This window comes from Hyperolius riggenbachi, chromosome 8, assembly GCF_040937935.1.
Source record: "Hyperolius riggenbachi isolate aHypRig1 chromosome 8, aHypRig1.pri, whole genome shotgun sequence".
NCBI classification, from domain to species: Eukaryota; Metazoa; Chordata; class Amphibia; order Anura; family Hyperoliidae; genus Hyperolius; species Hyperolius riggenbachi.
The window spans coordinates 125,917,250-125,941,861 of NC_090653.1; the positions used below are offsets into that span (position 1 = coordinate 125,917,250).

General features: G+C 44.2%; 1 protein-coding gene across 8 annotated transcripts in view; it reads left to right on the forward strand.

Annotated features, from left to right (window-relative positions):
• PASD1 (PAS domain containing repressor 1) overlaps positions 1–24,612 on the forward strand; it is a 214,887-nt gene that overhangs the window by 119,634 nt on the left and 70,641 nt on the right. For all 8 annotated transcript variants that reach the window (XM_068251045.1, XM_068251039.1, XM_068251044.1 and 5 more), the window contains exons 5-8: positions 25–116; positions 14,580–14,669; positions 16,494–16,614; positions 21,254–21,367. In XM_068251045.1, the coding sequence (XP_068107146.1) occupies positions 25–116; positions 14,580–14,669; positions 16,494–16,614; positions 21,254–21,367 (417 nt within the window). The remainder of the gene's footprint in view (positions 1–24; positions 117–14,579; positions 14,670–16,493; positions 16,615–21,253; positions 21,368–24,612) is intronic.

Sequence of the window (24,612 nt, forward strand, 5' to 3'; positions counted from 1 at the left end):
AAGTATTATTTCACTTTGTTGCAGAAATCTCAGCACAGACGGAAGCTTGTGAAATCAGACAAGACTGGAAGCCATCTTTCCTTAGCAATGAAGAGTTTACCCAGCTGATGTTAGAGGTAAGAATATAATCAAGTCAGAAGAAGTGTTACATAGTGAAGGATTTGATCATCATGGACATCTAGACCTTCATAGTTATGTCTTATTTCATCGTAAGACTACATGTAAATAGGCAGCAGAAGCAGATGAAAATGCAGCTTCCTGCATGCATTCTGGAAACAGCACATTTGAATTGTTTTTGCCATGCAATTGCACCATATTCTCATTGACTTCAATACATGCATCATAAAAGTACATACTGTGGCAAGCAGGGAATTTGGGCACTCAGCGGCTAATGGGCGATTTGGGCATTTCGATAATGCCAATGCAGATATTGGCTATTGGGCACCAAAAGCAGAAATTTGGGTGCCTGATAAATATTGTTTTGAAAATTAGAACGTAATAGTTTTTGAAATATTTTATGATTTTAAACTTAGCACATTGTAGTTTTTTAAATATTTTATGGTTTGCATTTACATATTTTTTAGTTTTTGACAATTATCGTTTTGAAATGTATAGTTTTCAAAATTATAAGGTTAGGAAGGGGGGTTCTAAGGTTAGGCATCAGAAAGGGGAGTTTTAAGGTAAGCATCAGGAGGGTTTTAGGGTTAGGCGTCAGGAGGGTTTTAAGGTTGGGCGTCAGGAAGGTGGGTTTTAGGGTTAGGCGTCAGGAGGGTTTTAAGGTTAGGCATCAGGTGGGTTTTAGGGTTAGGCTCAGGAGGGTTTTAAGGTTGGGCATCAGGAAGGAGGGTTTAAGGGTTAGGCGTCAGGAGGGTTTTAAGGTTAGGCATCAGGTGGGTTTTAGGGTTAGGCGTCAGGAGGGTTTTAAGGTTGGGCATCAGGAAGGAGGGTTTTAGGGTTAGGTGTCAGGAGGGTTTTAAGGTTGGGCGTCAGGATGGTGGGTTTTAGGGTTAGGCGTCAGGAGGGTTTTAAGGTTAGGCATCAGGTGGGTTTTAGGGTTAGGCGTCAGGAGGGTTTTAGGGTTAGGCGTCAGGAGGGTTTTAAGGTTAGGCATCAGGAGGGTTTTAGGGTTAGGCGTCAGGAGGGTTTTAAGGTTGGGCATCAGGAAGGAGGGTTTTAGGGTTAGGCGTCAGGAGGGTTTTAAGGTTGGGCGTCAGGAAGGTGGGTTTAAGGGTTAGGCATCAGGAGGGTTTTAAGGTTAGGCATCAGGTGGGTTTTAGGGTTAGGCTCAGGAGGGTTTTAAGGTTGGGCGTCAGGAAGGAGGGTTTTAGGGTTAGGCGTCAGGAGGGTTTTAAGGTTAGGCATCAGGAGGGTTTTAGGGTTAGGCGTCAGGAGGGTTTTAAGGTTGGGCATCAGGAAGGAGGGTTTTAGGGTTAGGCATCAGGAATAATTAGCAGGTCACCGGTGACGGAGGCTTCAGTGACGTTGTGGGACTTAATAGCTGCAGGGGGTGGTAGAAGCCCCAGGTAGGTAACGCTTTTTGCTTTTTGTAACACCCCACAGAACCCCTTTAACAGCTGGAGAGCCGAGTTTGCAGATCACTGATTTAGATGGTGTGCTAATTAGCACCTGAAGGTATTCATAGTGCATGAAATATAGGTCAGATTTGTGCATGTACGACAGATCATCCCCTTGCTGACAGGCAGTGTGAGAAGTGTCAGTTCCATGACTAGGAAGCTTGGAGTTGCTCATCTTTTTCTGGATACTTACAGTCCATATTTGGAACCTATTAATAAGCAAAGGGCTCCCAACTTGTCGGACTCGTCATCATTCTGTATACAGACTCACAGGTTTAAGGTAATCTTCCAGCTACTTGCTGAAACTGTCAGTCTGCATTGGTATGAGTCACAAAACCCATAATAATCAGCAAAAAATGTGCAAAACTGTCTAATAATTATAAAGGGAACCTGAAGTGAGAGGTATATGCAGGATGCCATATGTATTTTCTTTTAAACAATACCAGTTGCCTGGCTAACCTTCCAATCATCTTCTTCGAATACTTTTAGCCATAGGCCTTGAACAGGCATGCAGATCAGGTGACTGAAGTCTGACTGGATTAGCTGCATGCTTGTTTTAGGTGTGTGATTCAGACACAACTGCAGGCAAAGAGATCAGCAGAATGCCAGGCAACTGGTATTGACAGAGGTGCTTGGCTGCTACACTGATCAGAAAAAGTTATTGCTACTGTTATTGCCTGATGAAGCGGGTTTGATCCTGCAAAACCCATTGCATTATGCAGTGTTTAAATAAATTACTTTGTTGACTATTGCATCAATCGATTTTGTGTTCACTTACTGGGGAGTTAAGTCCACCTCTACCTCCTTTTTTAACTGATTTTAACTATTTTTAATTTATTAACCCTGTTTTTGGCGCCTCTGTTCGAACCTTGCTACAGGCAACTAGTATTGTTTAACAGAAAATAAATATGGCAGCCTTTATATCCATCTTGCAGCCTCCTTATGCCTCTCAGTTCAGGTTCCCTTTAATGTATTTTTGTAAATGTAATTTTCCTCTGAATTACGTTTTCTACCCATGCACAAAAACTTCTCTTCACAAACACCATTTAGTTTGTGTTGTGAAAAAGCCATCTCTTTTAGGTTAAAAACAAAACCAGCATAATAAATGCATGAATGTGAGACAGAAAAGTCCACAGCTTCCTCCTCATAGCGTCCTGTCTACATTATCAGGCTGGCTCCTCTCCCTGCACTGCCAATTTGCATGCATTGTAAAGCATCGCCAGCACTTTCTTAGTCATCAGGTTAATTTATGCGCAGAAACAATTAAGGCAGCGCTGCGTAGAATCTATTATTTTGTCTGTTTTTCCACCTGGGCAAGTGGAGGCAAAATATGTCAAGAGTGAAGCGCATGTTTTCTCTGTGGAGAAGGGAGTGGGTAAAGCTGGCATCAGTAATGCTGCAATTATAATGGTAATAGCGTAAGCATTTGAAGAAGCTGTTCCACAGGCGCTGCTTGCCTGCAGGGTAATGCTGGGCTTGGCATCTCTCTGGGAAGGAGGAAGGAAATGAAGAGAAGGAATGGATAGAACTGCAGCTGAGGATGACAATTCACTATGACCTGGATTGTACTTGGCAAATGCCAGCAGGTCAGACATAGAAGCCTAAACTTGTATAATCTGTGACTGGCTCAAAATACAGCTTATAATCCTCTGCTTGTTATATTTTAAAGTAATATAACAATATGTGACTTTTTAAGTAAATAAGACAGCTGCTTTCCCTGAGGCCAGGTTGGAAACCAATAGCCTGATATTATTATTGGAAACGATTTTCATTATCATATTCCATCTTGAAATTTGGATCCTTAGATTGCAATGAATGCTGATTCTCCTCATGACTGACCTCACAGATATCTTCTCTTCTTTAGAAGAAAATCAGTTGTAAAAAGCAAAGGGCTTCTAGATTCCAGTTCTGATTGATGTAGTTTGTGTAACCATCTCTACACAAAATCTTCATTTCGTTTTATGGAAATCTTATAAAAAATACACATTTTTTAACTAGGTTTTACTTTTGCAAAAGGCACTGAAAGGGTTAAGCCTCAGTGTTTACTATGTGACGACTGCTAGTGTTTACTATATGACGACTGCTCCTGTAGTCTAAAAAAATCTGCTAATTAGACATGTTTATCTGCCTAAACAAACACAGAACATAGAGAAGTGAATTTCTCCAGCAAATAAATGTGGAATAAATACTTTTCATTGTGTGCTGGGCAAGAGTCTGGACCGCTTTAAGAGTTTCAGATAAGATAGACAGGAAACACAAGGGAAAGCCGTCTGTAATTCCTTTGCTGTTTCAGTACAAACTCTAACATATGTAAACTTTACATTATATATATGAAAATTTGTCTCCGGGTCGCCATGAAGTTTTGTAGCTTTACTATAAAAGCTGTCAGTTTGCGGGGAGATGAAATAAGGGGCAGCAAAAATAAATAAATAAAAATCAGGGATTTTAACACTTTTTTACTGTATAAAAAAGTTTATTTGCTGCTATTGCTGACACTGTTGGGGAGATTTCACCAGTGCCTGTCTGGAAATAGGCAGCAATAAAATAAAAAACTTTAAAAAAAAAGTAATTTTTTTTTCTGCATTGGATAATTTGTGCTACTTATTTATTTTAACCCATTGGCAACTCCAAAGGAATGATCTCATCTGAGCGCAGTGCTTTTGACCTCAGTCATCAGAACTCAATATGATGTAAATTCTTGGAATGCTTTGATGTCCCTCTGCTAGCTGAAAATATAGAAACTGAAAGCAGAAGTCCTCTGTTATTGTTTCACACTGCCCCCTAGTGACAAGTGGCCGTACATACACATTACAGCAGTACTAATTATTATCAAGTCAATGAGGAAAAAAAATACTAAATTGGCTGCTAAAGGGTTAATAGCACTGTCATTTTGATTGGAAATCTGACTGTGCTACGTTCCTTTTCTTCTGTTCTGTCCTGTTTCTGTGTCAAAAAGCATAACTCAGAAGAATTTGGAAAGGCAAATGTCAGCCCAGCAGTTTACAGGTGAGGGGGTGGGAGAAATGGACTTGATAGGAAGATTGAACTTCTGGTACAACCACATCCTGTTAGTTTGCTTGCAGTAAGGATTCTGCTACTCACTGTAGACATGGTTCTGACTGTTGTACAGAAATGTGCTTTCGGAATCTGGTTATTTTCAGTCACAGCCCTGAGGCAAGGGAGTTTGTAACTTGCTACACATTGTTTGAGTAATGGCTTTATTTGGAATTCTTTAAAGAGGGAAAAAAGTGTAATTTTTACGCAACCACTGAACCATGCTGAATATGTTTCATGCTTTATCTGACGAAATGGTGATGATCACATATAATCACTGCTGTGCTACCCTGTGATATTTACATATTTTATAGTCTGATAATGTAGTTGTAGCAGTTTTATTACTGCTCTGATCACCTTCGGTCTCATGGAGATTTGAGATTTCTGTACATGGCCTTACTGAGCCAACTGTCTGTCTGTCTGTCATTACCATAGTCTGGCACTTTGCTTGGGGGCTTTTAAACAAAAAACGTCATGCTTAATTACTTAAATGATTAGAAAGCACTGTGTAAAGGCCTGAACACACTAGTCCGCTTCTCAGCAACACACCAATGTTACAGACTAATATGTGTTGCTGAAAAATGCACAGGCACTAGGGCTGAGCTCTCGGATTCCGAATTTCGAGTTTGCCATCGGAATTTGGCAGTTCCGAGTAAGCACTCGAAACTCGAAAATTCTGCAATTCCGAGTACCGAATTCGTGTTTACATTGAAGTCAATTGTGCTAAATTCCGTGGTGAATTGTGAAGCCCCCTTACATGCTATCATCACCAAATTTGGCATGTATATTAAGCAGATGAGTAGGAACATGGTAAAAAAAATTTTGTGAAAAGAGCTTATAGTTTTTGAAATAAACGATTTTAAAGTTTCATAGGAAAAATGATTTTTAAACTGTGTAAAATGACACTGCTGCAGAGCAGGTTACTGCATTCCGAGTTCTGTATACATATTGTATACATTTCATGAAAACAGACAGCGTGGGGTCCCTCCCAAGCCTCCTTAACCCCTTGTCCCCCATGCAGGCTGGGATAGCCAGAATGCGGAGCCCCGGCCACGTGGGGCTTCGCACCCTGAGCTATACCAGCCCGCATGGTCCATGGTATGGGGGGGCTCTGGAGGAGAGGGGCGGCCAACCTCCCCCTCTCCCCCAGAGCCCTTGTCCAATCCATGGACAAGGGGCTCTTCCCCACCTCCGGTGCCCCAGGAGGAGGTGGGGGCCGCCGACTTCCTGGGGGGTTCATGGTGCCATCCGGGGTTCCCCTTTAACAAGCGGACCCCGGAAGCCGCCCCCTCCCCAGGAGAAATGAGTATAGGGGTACACGGTACCCCTTACCCATATCAGCAGAGTTAAAAAAAGAAATAAAAACACGACAACGAAAAAAGTCCTTTATTGTTCTAAATTAACCAGGGATACTTACCTTGCAATAATCTCACGCCAGTAACCTCAGGAGTGGTCCCACGCCAGTATCCTCTTATGACATCCCACCTCCCTCCCACACTGGCGAACTCCCACCACTGAATGGTCACAGTCAGCCTCTGCATCTGTATAGCAGAGGCTGAGAACATGAAAATTTTGCCTTTAAAACAAGAAATTTCGGCAAACAGTGATGCAATCAAAATGGCCACTCGGAAATCCCCGATCGCTGGAGGCCACACTAGGGTGGCGAAACCAGTGATTTTTCACATAGATGGTGGGTCCAGGTGACCAGAGCAGGAGGTGCCCTAATCCCCTGGACCCACCCATTCATGTGAAATAACGCGTATTCTGACACTCTGAGGTGGCCTCCGGGGAACGGGGATTCCCCAGCAGCCATTTTGTTTATGACACTGTTTGCCGAAAATTCTTGTTTTAGCAAACAATTTTCGTGTTTCTAGTTTATGCAATACAGATTGCAGAGGCTGTCTACAGCCATTCATCCCCAGGGGAATTCTGCAGGATCGGCAGGTGCGCGGGATCTCCTAAGAGGATAGAGGGGGGCACAGCGCAGGAAGGTGGGAAAGTGGGCACAGAGCGGCGGGGAGGGGGGAAGCCTCCTCTCCCTCACCTAGGGCCCCCCCTTGCGCACTCCCCCCCCCACCTCCAGAATTCCAGCAACCCAGCGGAACGGCTTACCGAGAGCGATAGCTCTGTGTGCCGCTGGTCTGGTATTCTGCACTGACACTGTCCAATCACGCTCTCGCAGTACTTCCTGTGAGAGCGTAATTGGACAATGCAATGCAGGAGACCAGACCAGCAGCGGCACACAGAGCTCTTCTCTCGGTAAGTGATTCCCGCTCGCTGCCGCTGCTGGCTGCAATTTTGGAGGGGGAGTACGGAAGGGGGACCCTAGGTGAGGGAGGGGGGGAAGGCTTCCACTCCTCCCCGCCACTCTGTGCCCACTGCCCCCCCTTCCAGCATGGGGGCCTCCACTAACTGGTGACCTGCCTACCTAAACTGGGGACACCTATAGACCTGGGTATATCTATACTGGGGACACCTATATACCTGCCTACCTAAACTTGGAAACTTGGCAGCGAGCGGGAATCACTTACCGAGAGAAGAGCTCTGTGTGCCGCTGCTGGTCTGGTCTCCTGCATTGCATTGTCCAATTATGTTCTCACAGGAAGTACTGCGAGAGCGTGATTGGACAGTGTCAGTGCAGAATACCAGACCAGCGGCACACAGAGCTATCGCTCTCGGTAAGCCATTTCGCTGGGTGGCTGGAATTCTGGAGGTGGGGGGGGGGGGGATGCGCAAGGGGGGGCCCTAGGTGAGGGAGGGGAGGCTTCCCCCCCTCCCCGCCGCTCTGTGCCCACTTTCCCACCTTCCTGCGCTGTGCCCTCCTCTATCCTCTTAGGAGATCCCGCGCACCTGCCGATCCTGCAGAATTCCCCTGGGGATGAATGGCTATAGACAGCCTCTGCAATCTGTATTGCATAAGCTAGACACACGAAAATTGTTTGCTAAAACAAGAATTTTCGGCAAACAGTGTCATAAACAAAATGGCTGCTGGGGAATCCCCGTTCCCCGGAGGCCACCTCAGAGTGTCAGAATACGCGTTATTTCACATGAATGGGTGGGTCCAGGGGATTAGGGCACCTCCTGTACTGGTCACCTGGACCCACCATCTATGTGAAAAATCACTGCTTTTGCCACTCTAGTGTGGCCTCCAGCGATCGGGGATTTCCCAGTGGCCATTTTGATTGCATCACTGTTTGCCGAAATTTCTTGTTTTAAAGGCAAAATTTTCGTGTTTTCAGCCTCTGCTATACAGATGCAGAGGCTGACTGTGACCATTCAGTGGTGGGAGTTCGTCAGTGTGGGAGGGAGGTGGGATGTCATAAGAGGATACTGGCGTGGGACCACTCCTGAGGTTACTGGCGTGAGATTATTGCAAGGTAAGTATCCCTGGTTAATTTAGAACAATAAAGGACTTTTTTCGTTGTCGTGTTTTTATTTCTTTTTTTTAACTCTGCTGAAATGGGTAAGGGGTACCGTGTACCCCTATACTCATTTCTCCTGGGTAGGGGTCCGCTTCCGGGGTCCGCTTGTTAAAGGGGAACCCCGGATGGCACCATGAACCCCCCAGGAAGTCGGCGGCCCCCACCTCCTCCTGGGGCACCGGAGGTGGGGAAGAGCCCCTTGTCCATGGATTGGACAAGGGCTCTGGGGGAGAGGGGGAGGTTGGCCGCCCCTCTCCTCCAGAGCCCCCCCATACCATGGACCATGCGGGCTGGTATAGCTCAGGGTGCGAAGCCCCACGTGGCCGGGACTCCGCATTCTGGCTATCCCAGCCTGCATGGGGGACAAGGGGTTAAGGAGGCTTGGGAGGGGGGACCCCACGCTGTCTGTTTTCATGAAATGTATACAATATGTATACAGAACTCGGAATGCAGTAACCTGCTCTGCAGCAGTGTCATTTTACACAGTTTAAAAAACATTTTTCTTATGAAACTTTGAAATCGATTTGCTCAAAAACTATAAGCTCTTTTCACAATTTTTTTTTACCATGTTCCTACTCATCTGCTTAACATACATGCCAAATTTGGTGATGATAGCATGTACGGGGGCTTTACAATTAACCGCAGAAGTTAACACTATTTAATTCAATAGAAATGCACTCGGAACACGAAAATTCGGAACACGAAACTCGGTTTTCGCATGCGGTACACGAAATTTCGACGAAATCGGAATTCAGCTGCTCCGATCAGCCCTAACAGGCACCGACAGAAGTGTTCCCAAAGTAACCCTGAAGCCAGAAAAGAGAAAAAAAAGACTGATATCTCATTGGGGCAGCCTTTGAATAGTCCAGAGTTAAGAATGCATGTTTTATAAAAATTTGGCAGCAAAATTGATACAGACTTTTATATAAGTAAAAAGGACCAGTGTATGGAAAGTTCAGAGTTATAGAATCTTACGATTGGTAGTGAAAGAGAACCCAAGGTGGGATTTAATGATGTTAGTGGGGCACAGAGGCTGGTTGTGCACACTATCACCAGCCTCTGTTGCCCTATGGTGTGCCCACAGGACCCCCCTGCACTCTGCTATCCCCAGCGCTGTGCTAGCGACAAACAGCGTGTCGCCAGCAGGCTGTTTACATGTGACTGTCTGTCAGCGCCGCTCCCCCGCCTCTTCTGTATCGGCGCTACCCGCCCGCGTCCCTTTCCTCCCGCTGATTGGAGGAAAGGGACACGGGCGGGTAGCGCCGATACAGAGGAGGCGGGGGAGCGGCGCTGACAGACAGTCTCATGTAAACAGCCTCGCTAGCACTGGGGGGGGGGGGGGGTATAGCGGCGCGCAGGGGGGTCCTGGAGGCACACCATGGGGCAACAGAGGCTGCTGTTAGTGTGCACAACCAGCCTCTGTGCCCCACTCACATCATTAAAGAGACACTGAAGCGAAAAAAAAATTATGATATTATGAATTGTATGTGTAGTACAGCTAAGAAATAAAACATTAAGATCAGATACATCAGTCTAATTGTTTCCAGTACAGGAAGAGTTAAGAAACTCCAGTTGTTATCTCTATGCAAACAAGTCATTAACTCTCCGACTAAGTCTTAAGGTGGCCATACACTGGCTCGATTCGCGGCCGTTTCGACAGCAGATTCGACCCTGGGATCGAATCTGCTGCCAATCGTTCGCGGTAAACGCAGCCGCCGATCCGATTTCCTCCCGAAATCGGATCGGTCCGTCGATCGCGCAGTGCGGGAAATTACCCTCGATCGCCCGCGGGTAAAGTGCGCGTCGCTAGCGGCGGCCGATCCGATCAAGTATACATTACCTGAAGCTGGCTCCCGGGCGTCTTCTCCGCATTGCACGGCTCTGTTCCGGCTCCATCCATCCCGGCGCTTCCTGTGTCACTGCAGTGACCAGGAAGTTCAAATAGAGGGCGCTCTGTTTGAACTTCCTGGTCACGGAGTAACACAGGAAGCGCCGGGATGGAGCCTGAACAGAGCCGTGCAATGCGGAGAAGACGCCCGGGAGCCAGCCTCAGGTAATGTATACGGGGGGGGCAGGCTGAAATCGATTCACAATCTGTTTGCAGTAAAGGCAGCCATACGATCCCTCTCTGATCAGATTCGATCAGATAGGGATCTGTCAGATGGTCGATCTAATGGCACATCGACCAGTGTATGACCACCTTTAGTCATGGAGAGGGCTGTTATCTGACTTTTATTATCTCAACTGTAAGTGAACTGTTTACTTTAAGGGCTGGTTCAGACGGACGTTTGCAGAGCGTTTACAGCCAGCGTTCAGGGCTTGGTGTTAAACGCTCCCATTCAAGTGAATGGGAGCGTTTGTACCAAGCTTTCAAGCGCGTTTACACAAACGCGGCGTTTGGGTCCCGATTTTCCCTGGCGTTCAAGGAGCCCCTGGAAGCTACATGTAGCTTCCAGGGGAGGTTAACCGCGACGGCTAATGTCCCCCTAGGGGAAGAAAAAACGCGACCGCATCCAAACGCACACGAACGCTGCTGAACGCGACGCCAGCAAACGCAACGCCTCCAAACGTCCGTCTGAACCAGCCCTAAGAGAGGTCATTACTTCACAGACTGCTCTGAAAGACTCATTTTGAATGCTGAGTGTTGTGTAATCTGCACATAATATAGAATGATGCAATGTTAGAAAAAACACTATATACCTGAAAATAAAAGTATGAGAATATTTTCTTTGCTGCTAATCTTCTAGTAATTATTCATAGTACACAACCGATTCACTATATCATATTTTTTTTTTCGTTTCAGTGTCTCTTTAAATCCCACCTCAGGTTTTCTTGAAGTAAGCTTAATATATTGACAAAGTTTGTCAATATATTAAGCTTACTCCACTACCAATCCTGATATTCCTGTATTGGATGATTATTCAAATGAACAAGGAGCTTCTTAGGCCTCGTTCACATCATTTAGCGCAGATGGCTGTGCGATTGGAACGCAACGCGTCCGATCGCACGCCATCTGCGCTCCTATGCGCTGCGCTGCAGATCCCATTCATTACAATGAATGGGATCTGCGCTGCGATTCCCAAAAATGCGTGCAGCACGCGATAGCGCAATCGCGCTGCCACGCAGCGTATATGATGGGAACGGTAGAAGGGCTGTCTATGCCCTTCTACTGTTCTTGCGTGTCGCACACTATACGCGCTGCCAAAATGCGGACGGCAGCGCGTATAGTCTGAACAAGGCCTTACAGAGAGAGTTTTTAACGATTTTTGTATCTGTGCCAATAAAGTTGTTGATATTTTTGTACCAAAAAGACCTCGTAAGATTCTATAATTCTGAACTTTCCATACACTGGTCCTTTTTACCTATATAAAAGTCTGTTAAAGTTAGGTGGATCACATCCAAAAGGACTTCAAGGTTTTGTGCATTTTTCCTTGTATAAAAAAAGCCCTCTCCCAACTACAGGATCTTCTCAAAAAATTAGCATATTGTGATAAAGTTCATTATTTTCTGTAATGTACTGATAAACATTAGACTTTCATATATTTTAGATTCATTACACACAACTGAAGTAGTTCCAAGCCTTTTATTGTTTTAATATTGATGATTTTGGCATACAGCTCATGAAAACCCAAAATTCCTATCTCAAAAAATTAGCATATTTCATCTGACCAATAAAAGAAAAGTGTTTTTAAAACAAAAAAAGTCAAGCTTCAAATAATTATGTTCAGGTATGCACTCAATACTTGGTCGGGAATCCTTTTGCAGAAATGACTGCTTCAATGCGGCGTGGCATGGAGGCAATCAGCCTGTGGCACTGCTCATGTGTTATGGAGGCCCAGGATGCTTCGATAGCGTCCTTAAACTTATCCAGAGTGTTGGGTCTTGCGTCTCTCAACTTTCTCTTCACAATATCCCACAGATTCTCTATGGGGTTCAGGTCAGAAGAGTTGGCAGGCCAAATGAGCACAGTAATACCATGGTCAGTAAACCATTTACTAGTGGTTTTGGCACTGTGAGCAGGTGCCAGGTCGTGCTGAAAAATGAAATCTTCATCTCCATAAAGCTTTTCAGCAGATGGAAGCATGAAGTGCTCCAAAATCTCCTGATGGCTAGCTGCATTGACCCTGCCCTTGATAAAACACAGTGGACCAACACCAGCAGCTGACATGGCATCCCAGACCATCACTGACTGTGGGTACTTGACACTGGACTTCAGGTATTTTGGCATTTCCCTCTCCCCAGCCTTCCTCCAGACTCTGGCACCTTGATTTCTGAATGACATGTAAAAGTTGATTTCATCCAAAAAAAAAGTACTTTGGACCACTGAGCAACAGTCCAGTGCTGCTTCTCTGTAGCCCAGGTCAGGCGCCTGTGCCACTGTTTCTGGTTCAAAAGTGGGTTCATGCTTCCATTTGCTGAAAAGCTTTATGGAGGTGAAGATTTCCTTTTTCAGCATGACCTGGCACCTGCTCACAGTGCCAAAACCACTGGTAAATGGTTTACTGACCATGGTATTACTGTGCTCAATTGGCCTGCCAACTCTCCTGACCTGAACCCCATAGAGAATCTGTGGGATATTGTGAAGAGGAAGTTGAGAGATGCAAGACCCAACACTCTGGATGAGCTTAAGGCCGCTATCGAAGCATCCTGGGCCTCCATAACACCTGAGCAGTGCCACAGGCTGATTGCTCCATGCCACGCCGCATTGAAGCAGTCATTTCTGCAAAAGGATTCCCGACCAAGTATTGAGCGCATAACTGAACATAATTATTTGAAGGTTGACTTTTTTTGTTTTAAAAACACTTTTATTTTATTGGTCGGATGAAATATGCTAATTTTTTGAGATAGGAATTGTGGGTTTTCATGAGCTGTATGCCAAAATCATCAATATTAAAACAATAAAAGGCTTGGAACTACTTCAGTTGTGTGTAATGAATCTAAAATATATGAAAGTCTAATGTTTATCAGTACATTACAGAAAATAATGAACTTTATCACAATATGCTAATTTTTTGAGAAGATCCTGTATATATATTACAGCACAATTGATACAGGCAGCTGTTTTTCCTGCCTGTCTTATCTGAAAGTCTGAAGCAAGTGACCCATGCTGCCAGCTCACATTGCCAGAGTGGAAAAAGGGATCCCACCACCACTTACAGTATTTCCAATGTAAAAAAGTTCTGGCCATTGTTCTCGGTGTATATATTTCAGTCTGGCAGAAGTGAAGAGTGGGGGTGATGATTGTGGTTAAGATTTTCTGAAAAGGATATCCAGCACTATTTGCTGTTCTCCAGCAAAGATAATCAATGAGTTGCCAGTCAGTTGTTCTGACTTTGTTGCCAATTTCATGCAGTCTTTGATTGACCATATTTCAAGCTGCATGAAATTTGCAAAATACGGCAACAAAAGTTGAAAAAGTACCATGTCATTGATTATGTCTATTTGCCAGAGTTCTGCAGACAGGAAACCTTTAGGCTGGGACTGGGGGCACACTTGTTTGAATCACATGTGTTTTCCTGCGAAGCTGGAAACGCTTGCGAATTCACATGTCATGGAAGTCTATTAGATGCAAATCTAAGCTCTTTACAATTTGCAATGTAACATTTTAAAATCATACAAAACCTGGCTGCTTTCTACCATGCTATCCTATGGGGAAAAATTATACTGTACTTTTCTCGTTAAAAAGGGCAAATTATGTAAAAAACACAAATGCATGAAAAAATGCATGCAAGACGTATGCAAAATGCAAACGCATACATAAAGACCATTCAAAAAACACAAAAAGCAGAACATAAATGGCAGAAAACTCATGGTTTTCTGGACAGAAAAGTGTGCTCCCAGCCTTACTCAATCAAGTTTTGTATAAATAAAGACAATTTATAGGTGTTAAAGAGTTAAACAGTGTTGAAAAATTGCAAAGCATAAAATAATGGCGATCATGTATAAGGTAGGAAAGGCGTACAGGGATTACATGAAGTATTTTACGTTCCATCACAATATTTCACCAGTTACACCAGTGATAATTTTAGATGGTTGGATTAACGTTTAGGCCTGCTGACAGTATCGCTGCAAAAGTGACAAGACCTAATAAATCTAATGACATGGAAGTGACATTTATAATATAGAGTTATGTGTAGTGATATAGAAATGCCAATTAGTACAATGAGGTGGTTTCAGCACTGGTGTCTTGGAGATACATAAAACAATACATAAGTGACAACTGAAACTTTGTGGGTATGACAGTAATGATTTAAGAAATTACACAGAACCGTGCAGTGACACACAGCTCACGCCAATTTCACCTCTCCATTCTAACAGCTATCTATATGTGACATTGACTGATCCGCTGTATTTTTATGTACTGTTTCAGGCTGATTTAGCCAGCTCTATAAATAAACTCTGATAACAATAAATGGAACTGCCATCTGTATGTGCTATACATAGCCACTCTTGGCGCCATCCTCCAAATCAATGTACTGTTTGGTTTAACACATTAAAAGAAGATTGAGTTTCCGTTTCTCTTCATTAGGCTCTAGATGGGTTCCTCATTGCTCTTACCACGGATGGGATGATAATTTATGTTTCCGATAGTGTTTCATCTCTCCTTGGCCATTTACCGGTAAGTTATGTCCTCCTACAGTTTATCTTGCTTACTGATCATAAAATATACTGGCCATTTATCACTGAGCTCTGTTGTGTGGCTTACTAACATAATCTACACAACAGCAGGGGATTGCTTCTAGCTCACTTCAGATCTCACTATGCATGTATAATATGTTTAGATACTTAAAGTGTACCCGAGGTGACATGTGACATGATGAAATAAACATGTGTATGTACAAGGCAAAACATTAATAACCCGGCTGTTTTACCTGTTTTATTTTTCTGCCTGAAAGAGTTAATTTTTAAGGCATGGAAGTGACAGCTTCAGTTCTGTCAGTACCTTGCCGGAATATAGTAAACATCATTGATAAGCAAAATACAGCCATAAAGTTTTTCCTGGCAGAGGGAGATAGAAAAAGGTCAGTTGTTCATTTTTTTTTCATTTAGGGACACTTAACAGGCTTCCACTGAGCAGAGACAACAAAATATTCAATCTACTTTGTAAATGTTTAAATATAAAATAAAACCATGGGATATCTAAGAAAAAAAAAATCATTTTTAGGAGTAGGAGGATTAATACAATTGTTTATCTCATCTGCTTATTTTTACCTCAGGTTCACTGTAACCAACATGCCTAATATGTAGCATAAGCTTAAAACCCAACTCTAAGATAATTATATAATAGCACTAGTGTGTATGGGTTATCGAAATCTTTTAGGAGTTTTTTTTGCCCAGCAGATTCTACTTTACTTTTACTTTACACCTTTCCAGCAGGGGTTGAGACAGCAATAAATACTTTTTTTTTTAAATATGAAAAAAAAATTACCAGGTATTTGCCCAATTTACCAGCCAGGAAACTGGTATTGCTTAAAGAGGAGCTGTTAGGTATATGGTCTGAGAGAAAAAAAAACACATATTTCAGTAGCTAAATATTGGCTGTACTTACATTACATATGCATTTCACTGTCCACTTTTGGATTTCACAGAATTTTTATATAGTATTTGCAGAGATTGATGCCCCTGACAGCTCATGGCAGGTTCCATGTTTGTCTGTCTTGTATGAAGCCAATTGTGATGTAATATCCTCCCTTACCCTGCTTCCTGATGATTCGACTCACAAAAAAGATCAGGATCAAAGATACTAATGGTTCATGATCCAGACAACACTACTTTGCAGTGAATATTAATTAGCCATGTGGCTAGGAACAATAGCAGACTCATGCAGTATACTCTAATGGAACATGTGCCCTGTGAACAGCACATTGATTTTTCAGTGTTGTGAGCTGGACTGCAAGATACAAGCTGCTGTAACATGAGCCTGTAACTTCTCACTGTGAAAGCAGCCTTAGGGTGGGATACGGAAATGAAGGGGAGGATCCAAGGTAGTGCAGTGGGGAGAAGAAGCAGCCCCAGCATGCTTTGCAGTATCTGTTATGTGGCCTGCCGGCCTCCCTAGGAGCTTGGGAATATAGAGGCTTGCTGTTCAGCAAACATCAAAGTAAGAGAGATTTTTAACTTCAGTATTGCCTTTTTGGCTTTCTTCTAAACTGTTTAACACAAGAGAATAGAGGTTTATTTTTGCAGCCTGACAGTTACTCTTTAAACACCAATAAATATGTCAGCCTCCATATCCCTCTCATGTTGGGTTCACTTTAAACCCTTGCTGCTGTTGGACCGGGATTAGTCTGGATTTCAAGTAATCATTAGTCATATAGGAATATCCGAAAGAAATGTCTGTTTGAAATTGACTTTTTTGGTTGCTTTTCATTACATGAAAACAACAGAGTGCTCAATTAGGCTTTTATTTTACTGAACATGACAAAACATACTTTTGTACCAGTCAGATTTGGTGGACCAAAATATACTGAATTTCCTTCCGGAACGGGAACATGGCGAGGTGTACAAGCTGCTGGCCCCGCACATCCTCATGTCAGAACCTCTCACGCAAGAATTCTTCAACAGTAAGTAGCTATTTCTATTATCAATACTATGGATGTGGTTTGTGGGGCAGTGCTATTTTTTTATACACTGCAGAGATAATAACGTTTAAGCCTGGTACACATTTTCAATCATGATTGGCCAATCACTGACCAATTTAATCACTTCCATGTAGTATGAGGGTCCACAGATATTGAATACTATGAGCAGATTGTGTGGATAAACTCTCATACTACATGGAGCTGGTGAAATTGACCAGTCATTGGCCAATCAAAAGTGGATATGTGTACCATACTTTCCATGCAGTATGAGAGTTTACTTACACAATGTATTTATAGTATTCAAAATATATTTGCCCTCATACTGCAGGGAAATGCTCAGAAAGATTTGTTGCATATAGTCAGAGAGAATATATGAAAGCCGGCACTACATACACTACTCTACAAGTCTTATATGCACATGGAGGGGTTGGAGATATGGGGATTTGTAACTACCTATTAACCTTAAAGTGAACCAGAGACAAAGCACTCTCATGTATTTTACCATATATATCAGTGGGAACATTAGAGAAAACACCTACCCTGCTCTCCGTTTGATCCTCACTGCTAAAAGTGTCTGTTTTTGGCTGTGATAAGAATCCCGGACTGAGCATTCAGTCTGGCTTTGCTGGGAATGATTATAGCTGAGTCATTATAGCAGAGCCACAAGGGGGCAGGCTTGGGCTTGAAAAAACACCAGAGAAGACAGACTCAGCTATAATCATTCTGTAGCAAAGCTAGACTGAATGCTTAGTCAGGGATTCTTATCAGAGGTGATAACAGTCAGATTAAACAATGAAACAAAGAGCAGATTAGGTGTTTACTGTCATGTTCCCACTGATTTATAAGATAAAATACATGAGGGTGCTTCATCTCTGGTTCTCTTTAAAGCAACGTGGCTGCATATAGCAGAAAGAGTCCTACCGTAGGTGAGGTAGATGGCAATGGGTGCAGGGCAAAAACCGGCAGCCTAATGGCCGTTTTTCCGAGGCTTTAATTCCGATTGAGGTCAGATATGAATATCAGTCTGATCCCTCGCTAGAATAGCTTCTGAAGTGAAAATCTCATGGAGTGTACAAGGCTTGGAAACAGAGAATGGTCAGAGGCTGAAAGTGGACCTAGGTTGGATGATATGCTTGTCCGAAAAAGTTGAAATTCTATTGACCAAATGCCTATTGGTGACTGGTTCTCTTTGAGAAGAATGTATGCCATCTATTGGAATGCCTATAACTAGTTCAGCCTGATCCATACCAATTCAGTATGGAGATCAGTATGTATGATTGTATGTCACTGTAACACAAAATGCTCCAGGAAATTACAAAGGACACTTGACAGTTTACTTGCCAGCTTTTAAAAAACAAAGACTGTAGTTATTCACTGCCATTTAACTAGATACAACTGCTCTGAGAGGGACGCCTGCTTCTGCCAAGAGGTACAGCTAGAGGCTATGTTGTCAGTGTGTTTGTGCATTTATGTCATGTTTTATAGATGGCGGACTCCACAGCCTGGTTCCTGCTAGAATACAAAGTTATTTACATGATTTATTTTTTATTGAATGTTTATTTTCTTATGACAAATAGTAGGGGCTTAGGGATTAATCAAAATATTTATAATTTATTTATTTATTGTATTTATAATGAAGGTGTGCTTGGTTTATTACAGTTCTGGTATACCTATTGTATCTGGTGTGATGTCTGATATCTGCATATGATTATCTCCACAATCAAACCCATAGTTCCCTTTCTAAATGCATTTCTACCTACGGCTTAACCCTGCCTGTAAGCAATTACCCACCACCAGACCTGAACCCACATTTACTGCTACCATATTACAGAAGAGGCTGCAGCTATCACCCTGCCCATAAGGGATGTACCCATCACCAGACTGAACCCTACATTTGCTGCTACCATATTACAGATGAGGCTGCAGCTATCACCCTGCCCATAAGGGATGTACCTATCACCAGACCTGAACCCTACACTTGCTGCTACCATATTACAGAGGAGGGCTGCAGCTATCATCCTGCCCATAGGGGATTTACCCACCACCAGACCTGAACCCTACACTTGCTGCTACCATATTAAAGAGGAGGGCTGCAGCTATCATCCTGCCCATAGGGGATTTACCCACCACCAGACCTGAACACACACTTTTCCTGTTATCAGGGGTAACTGTCCAACCTTACTGGTAACTGTCCAGCTGCCAACATACTGATAGATATTGTCTGCTGAGACAAAGTGACACAGCTGAGTCTTCCAGCATACAGAGAGACACTAACCATACTAATGAGATACAGAGACACCATACTACTGAGATATAGAGAGACACTGACCATACTACTGAGATACAGAGAGACACTGACCATACCACTAAGATACAGAAAGACACTGACCATACCACTGAGATACAGAGACACTGACCAAACTACTGAGATACAGAGAGACACTGACCATACAACTGAGATACAGAGAGACAATGACCGTACCACTGAGATACAGAGACACTGACCATACCACTGAGATTCAGAGAGACACTGACCATACCACTGATATACAAAGAGACATTGACCATACTAGAGAAAGACACTGACCATACTAATGAGATACAAAAAGGCATTGACCGTACTACAGTGAGACACTGACCATACTACTGAGATACAGAGAGGCACTTACCATACCACTAAGATACAGAGAGACACCGACCATACCACTGAGATACAGAGACACTGACCATACCACTGAGATTCAGAGAGACACTGACCATACCACTGATATACAAAGAGACATTGACCATACTAGAGAGAGACACTGACCATGCTAATGAGATACAAAGAGGCATTGACCGTACTACAGTGAGACACTGACCGTACTACTGAGATACAGAGAGACACTGACCATACCACTAAGATACAGAGAGACACCGACCATACTACTGAGATACAGAGAGACACTGACCATACTACTGAGATAGAGAGACACTAACCATACCACTAAGATACAGAGAAACACTGACCATACTACTGAGAAACAGATACACTGACCATACTACTGAGAAACAGAGAGACATTGACCATACTACTGAGATACAGAGACACTGACCATACCCCTGAGACACAGAGAAACACTGACCAAACCACTAAGATACAGAGAGACACTGACCATACCACTGAGATACAAAGAGACATTGACCATACTACAGAGAGACACTGACCATGCCACTGAGATACAGAGACATTGACCATACCACTAAGATACACTGACCATACCACTGAGATCAAAGACACTGACCATACTACTGAGATACAGAGACGCTGACCTTACCACTGATATACAGAGAGACACTGACCAAACCACTGATATACAGAGACAGTAACTATACTACTGAGATACAGAGACACTGCCCATACGACTGAGATACAGAAGCACTGACCATACCACTGTGATACAGAGAGACACTGACCATAGTACTGAGATACAGAGACACTGACCATACTACTGAGATACAGAGACACTGGCCATACCACTGAGATACAGAGAGACACTGACCATACCACTGACATACAGACAGACACTGACCATACTACTGAGATACAGAGACACTGACCATACCACTGAGATACAGAGAGACACTGACCATACAACTGAGATACAGAGAGACAATGAGCGTACCACTGAGATACAGAGAGACACTGACCAAACCACTGAGATACAGAGACAGTGACTATACTACTGAGATACAGAGACACTGCCCATACGACTGAGATACAGAAACACTGACCATACCACTGTGATACAGAGAGACACTGACCATAGTACTGAGATACAGAGACACTGACCATACTACTGAGATACAGAGACACTGACCATACCACTGAGATACAGAGAGACATTGACCATACCACTGACATACAGACAGACACTGACCATACTACTGAGATACAGAGACACTGGCCATACCACTGAGATACAGAGAGACACTGACCATACGACTGACATACAGACAGACACTGACCATGCAACTGAGATACAGAGACACTGGCCATACCACTGAGATACAGAGAGACACTGACCATACCACTGACATACAGACAGACACTGACCATACTACTGAGATACAGAGACACTGACCATACCACTGAGATACAGAGAGACACTGACCAAACCACTGAGATACAGAGACACTGCCCATACGACTGAGATACAGAAACACTGACCATACCACTGTGATACAGAGAGACACTGACCATACTAATGAGATACAGAGAGACATACAGTGGTGTAGCAATAGGGGGTGCAGAGGTAGCCACTGCATCGGGGCCTTTGGGATCAAACACAGTATTAGCTCTTTATTGGTCCTGTGCTGATAATACTCACTTCCATAGTTGATTTGAATAGTGGTGATCATTACAGTTCCCCACCCCTCTTGCACCTCTGACACTGTGGTTGTCCTTGGCAGGTTTTGGTGCACCGTATCAACTGTTATTTATAGAGTGCTTGGGGCGCCCCCATGCTAAACTTGCACCAGGGCCCATAACTTCTTAGCTATGCCACTGGAGACATGGTGTCCCTGTTGTTATCTGTACAGCAAAATCTGTGCAAACTATTTTTCTGTTTCTCTTTTTCAGATGAAAAACAAGTAGAGTTTTGCTGTCATTTAGCAAGAGGAAATCTGGATCCAAATGAACCTCCTACTTATGAATATGTAAAATTTGTCGTAGATTTTAAGTTTTTTACACACGGTTAGTATTTTACATTTATTTTAAATAGATGATGTAAGATTTGTGAAGCATAATCATGATTTACACTGAAGAGCTTATGTGCACAAGTACAACTTTAAGCTGGACATACACTGGTCACAACGACCAAAACATAGATCCATCTAACATCATAATCTGATCCTAGAGGGATCTATGTGATCCAATCCTTCCAAAGGACACAGACATTCAATAGATTTCAGCATGGAACACAACATTGTATGTCCTGTCAGGTGATCTCTGTAGAATGTTTGTTTACTAAAATTCTAAAGCCAATAGAAAATATATCTGGCCTCCCACTTCCACATAACCAAACCGCCTTGGCTAAACATCACTGCAAGGGTAGGGTTACATTCAATGTACAGCAATATATAGATATAGGAAGTGTTTCTGATGCTAGAACCAGTCCAGAAACATTCTGTAAAAGGGGGTATCCTGAATAATGTATAACATTCTATGACTGTATATGTCACTACAGTGCCTGTTTAACCATTTCCACTGGTTGAAATCTGTGCCATGCTTGTGTCCACTTATCCCCGCAAGGGCGTAGATTTCAACTTCCCTGCCACGTGGTCACGCTGTTCCCAATGCTCTCGCTGATCCAGCGACACTGCAGCCTGTTTGCTCTGCTGTCACATTGACAGCAAATCTCCGTATCCTGGTCTCGTGGTTACTGTTAAGGGGCCCATACACCTAACGATTTTCCCGCCGATATACAGCCGTTTTGATCACAGTGATCGAAACGGCTGTGAAATCGCCGCGCACACCGCTGACAGAACGATGGATTTCCGTCCGTGGAAATCCATCGTTCCCGTCGACTCCCGTCGATCTATCCGTGCGGAAGAATTTTTTTTGAGTGCCGGCGGGTTGGGAGTGCGACGATAGCGGCGTTCGAATGCCCGACGACCGACGCAATACAGCGGCAATACATTACCTGTTCCGCCGGCGCGAGTACCGCTGTCACCGCTGCTCCGTCTCCGCGCTGGTCTGGTCTAGTCTTCGGCATGCTTCACTTCTTCCTGCCCAGCAGGAAGTTTAAATAGTAGAGCGCCCTCTACTGTTTAAACTTCCTGCCGGGCAGGAAGAAGTGAAGCATGCTGGAGACCAGCGCAGAGACGGAGCAGCGGTGTCCAGGGGACTCGCGCCAGCGGAGCAGGTAATGTATGCGGGGCGGGGAGCGGGGGCAGCACCACCACCACAGATTGTGAACGGTTTCAGGCTGAAATCGGTTCACAATCTGTTTGCAGTAAAGGTAGCCATACGATCCCTCTCTGATCAGATTCGATCAGAGAGGGATCTATCTGTTGGTCGAATCTGATGGCAAATCTACCAGTTTATGGCCACCTTAAGCCAATCACAGTAATCACTGTTTACAAAAGGGAAAGGACAGCTCTGGTCCTGAAAGGATATGTGAGGTGACAAGCAGGGTCGAGCCTGGGCTGGTGCTGCGGGTGCAAGGCACCCAGGCGCCTGCCTCTGAGAGGCGCCGCCCGGCCGCCGCTCTCCCCCTGTGGCCGAAGCTCCCTCCCTCCCTCTAGCCGCCGGCGCCGCATCAGACCTCGATTGGGCGGGCGGGCGCTAGGACCTAGCACGCCGCACTGATATGCGGAAGTGACATCACTTCCGCATATAGAGCGGGTGCGTCCGGCGCCCTCTTTCTGGTCGGGTCGCCTGCTGATTGAGGTCTGAAGCTGCTGCAAGGTGAGGGGGGAGCGGCAGCGGCTGGAGGGAGGGAGGCAGCGAGGCAGCGCGCTCCTGTCACTCACTACCTAAACGGGGACCCTATACCTCTGCCTACATATACTGGGGACATATACCCCTGGCTACATATACTGGGGACATATAACCCCGGCTACATATACTGGGACATATACCCCCTGCCTACATATACTGGGGACATATACCCCTGGCTACATATACTGGGGACATATACCCCTGGCTACATATACTGGGACATATACCCCCTGGCTACATATACTGGGGACATATACCTCTGACTACATATACTGGGCACATATACCCCTGGCTACATATACTGGGCACATATACCCCCTGGCTACATATACTGGGCACATGTACCCGCTGACTACATATACTGGGCACATATACCCCCTGGCTACATATACTGGGCACATAAACCCCCTGGCTACATATACTGGGCACATATACCCCCTGGCTGCATATACTGGGCACATATACCCCCTGGCTACATATACTGGGCACATATACCCCCTGGCTACATATACTGGCCACATATACCCCCTGGCTACATATACTGGGCACATATACCCCCTGGCTACATATACTGGGCACATATACCCCCTGGCTACATATACTGGGCACATATACCCCCTGGCTACGTATACTGGGCACATATACCCCCTGGCTACATATACTGGGCACATATACCCCTGGCTACATATACTGGGCACATATACCCCTGGCTACATATACTGGGCACATATACCCCTGGCTACATATACTGGGCACATATACCCCTGGCTACATATACTGGGCACATATACCCCCTGGCTACATATACTGGGGACATATACCCCCGTCTACATATACTGGGGACATATACCCCTGTCTACATATACTGGGGACATATACCCCTGACTACATATACTGGGGACATATACCCCTGACTAAATATACTGGGGACATATACCCCTGCCTACATATACTGGGACATATACCCCTGCTGCTGCATACATATACTGGGACATATACACCTGCCTACATATACTGGGACATATACCCCTGTCTACATATACTGGGCACATATATCCCTGGCTATATATTCTGGGGACACTGGCTGTTTGTCATTATGTGCATTTACTGGTGAAAATCTGTCTCTTATTATGTGCATTTGTTGGTGAAAAGCTGTCTCTTATTATGTGCATTTGCTGGTGAAAAGCTGTCTCTTATTATGTGCATTTGCTGGTGAAAAGGGGTCTCTTGTTACGTGCATTTATTGGTAAAAAGCAGTCTCTTGTTACGTGCATTTATTGGTAAAAAGCAGTCTCTTGTTACGTGCATTTACTGGTGAAAAGCAGTCCCTTGTTATGTGCATTTACTGGTGAAAAGCGGTCTCTTATGTGCATTTACATGGGGAAAAGCTGTCTCTTATGTGCATTTAGTGGGGAAATTTTGTCATCTAAAAATCTTCAAAGGTTGGCAACACTGGCAGGCTGCGCGGCACAACGGGAAAGATACAGGCAGCCCAC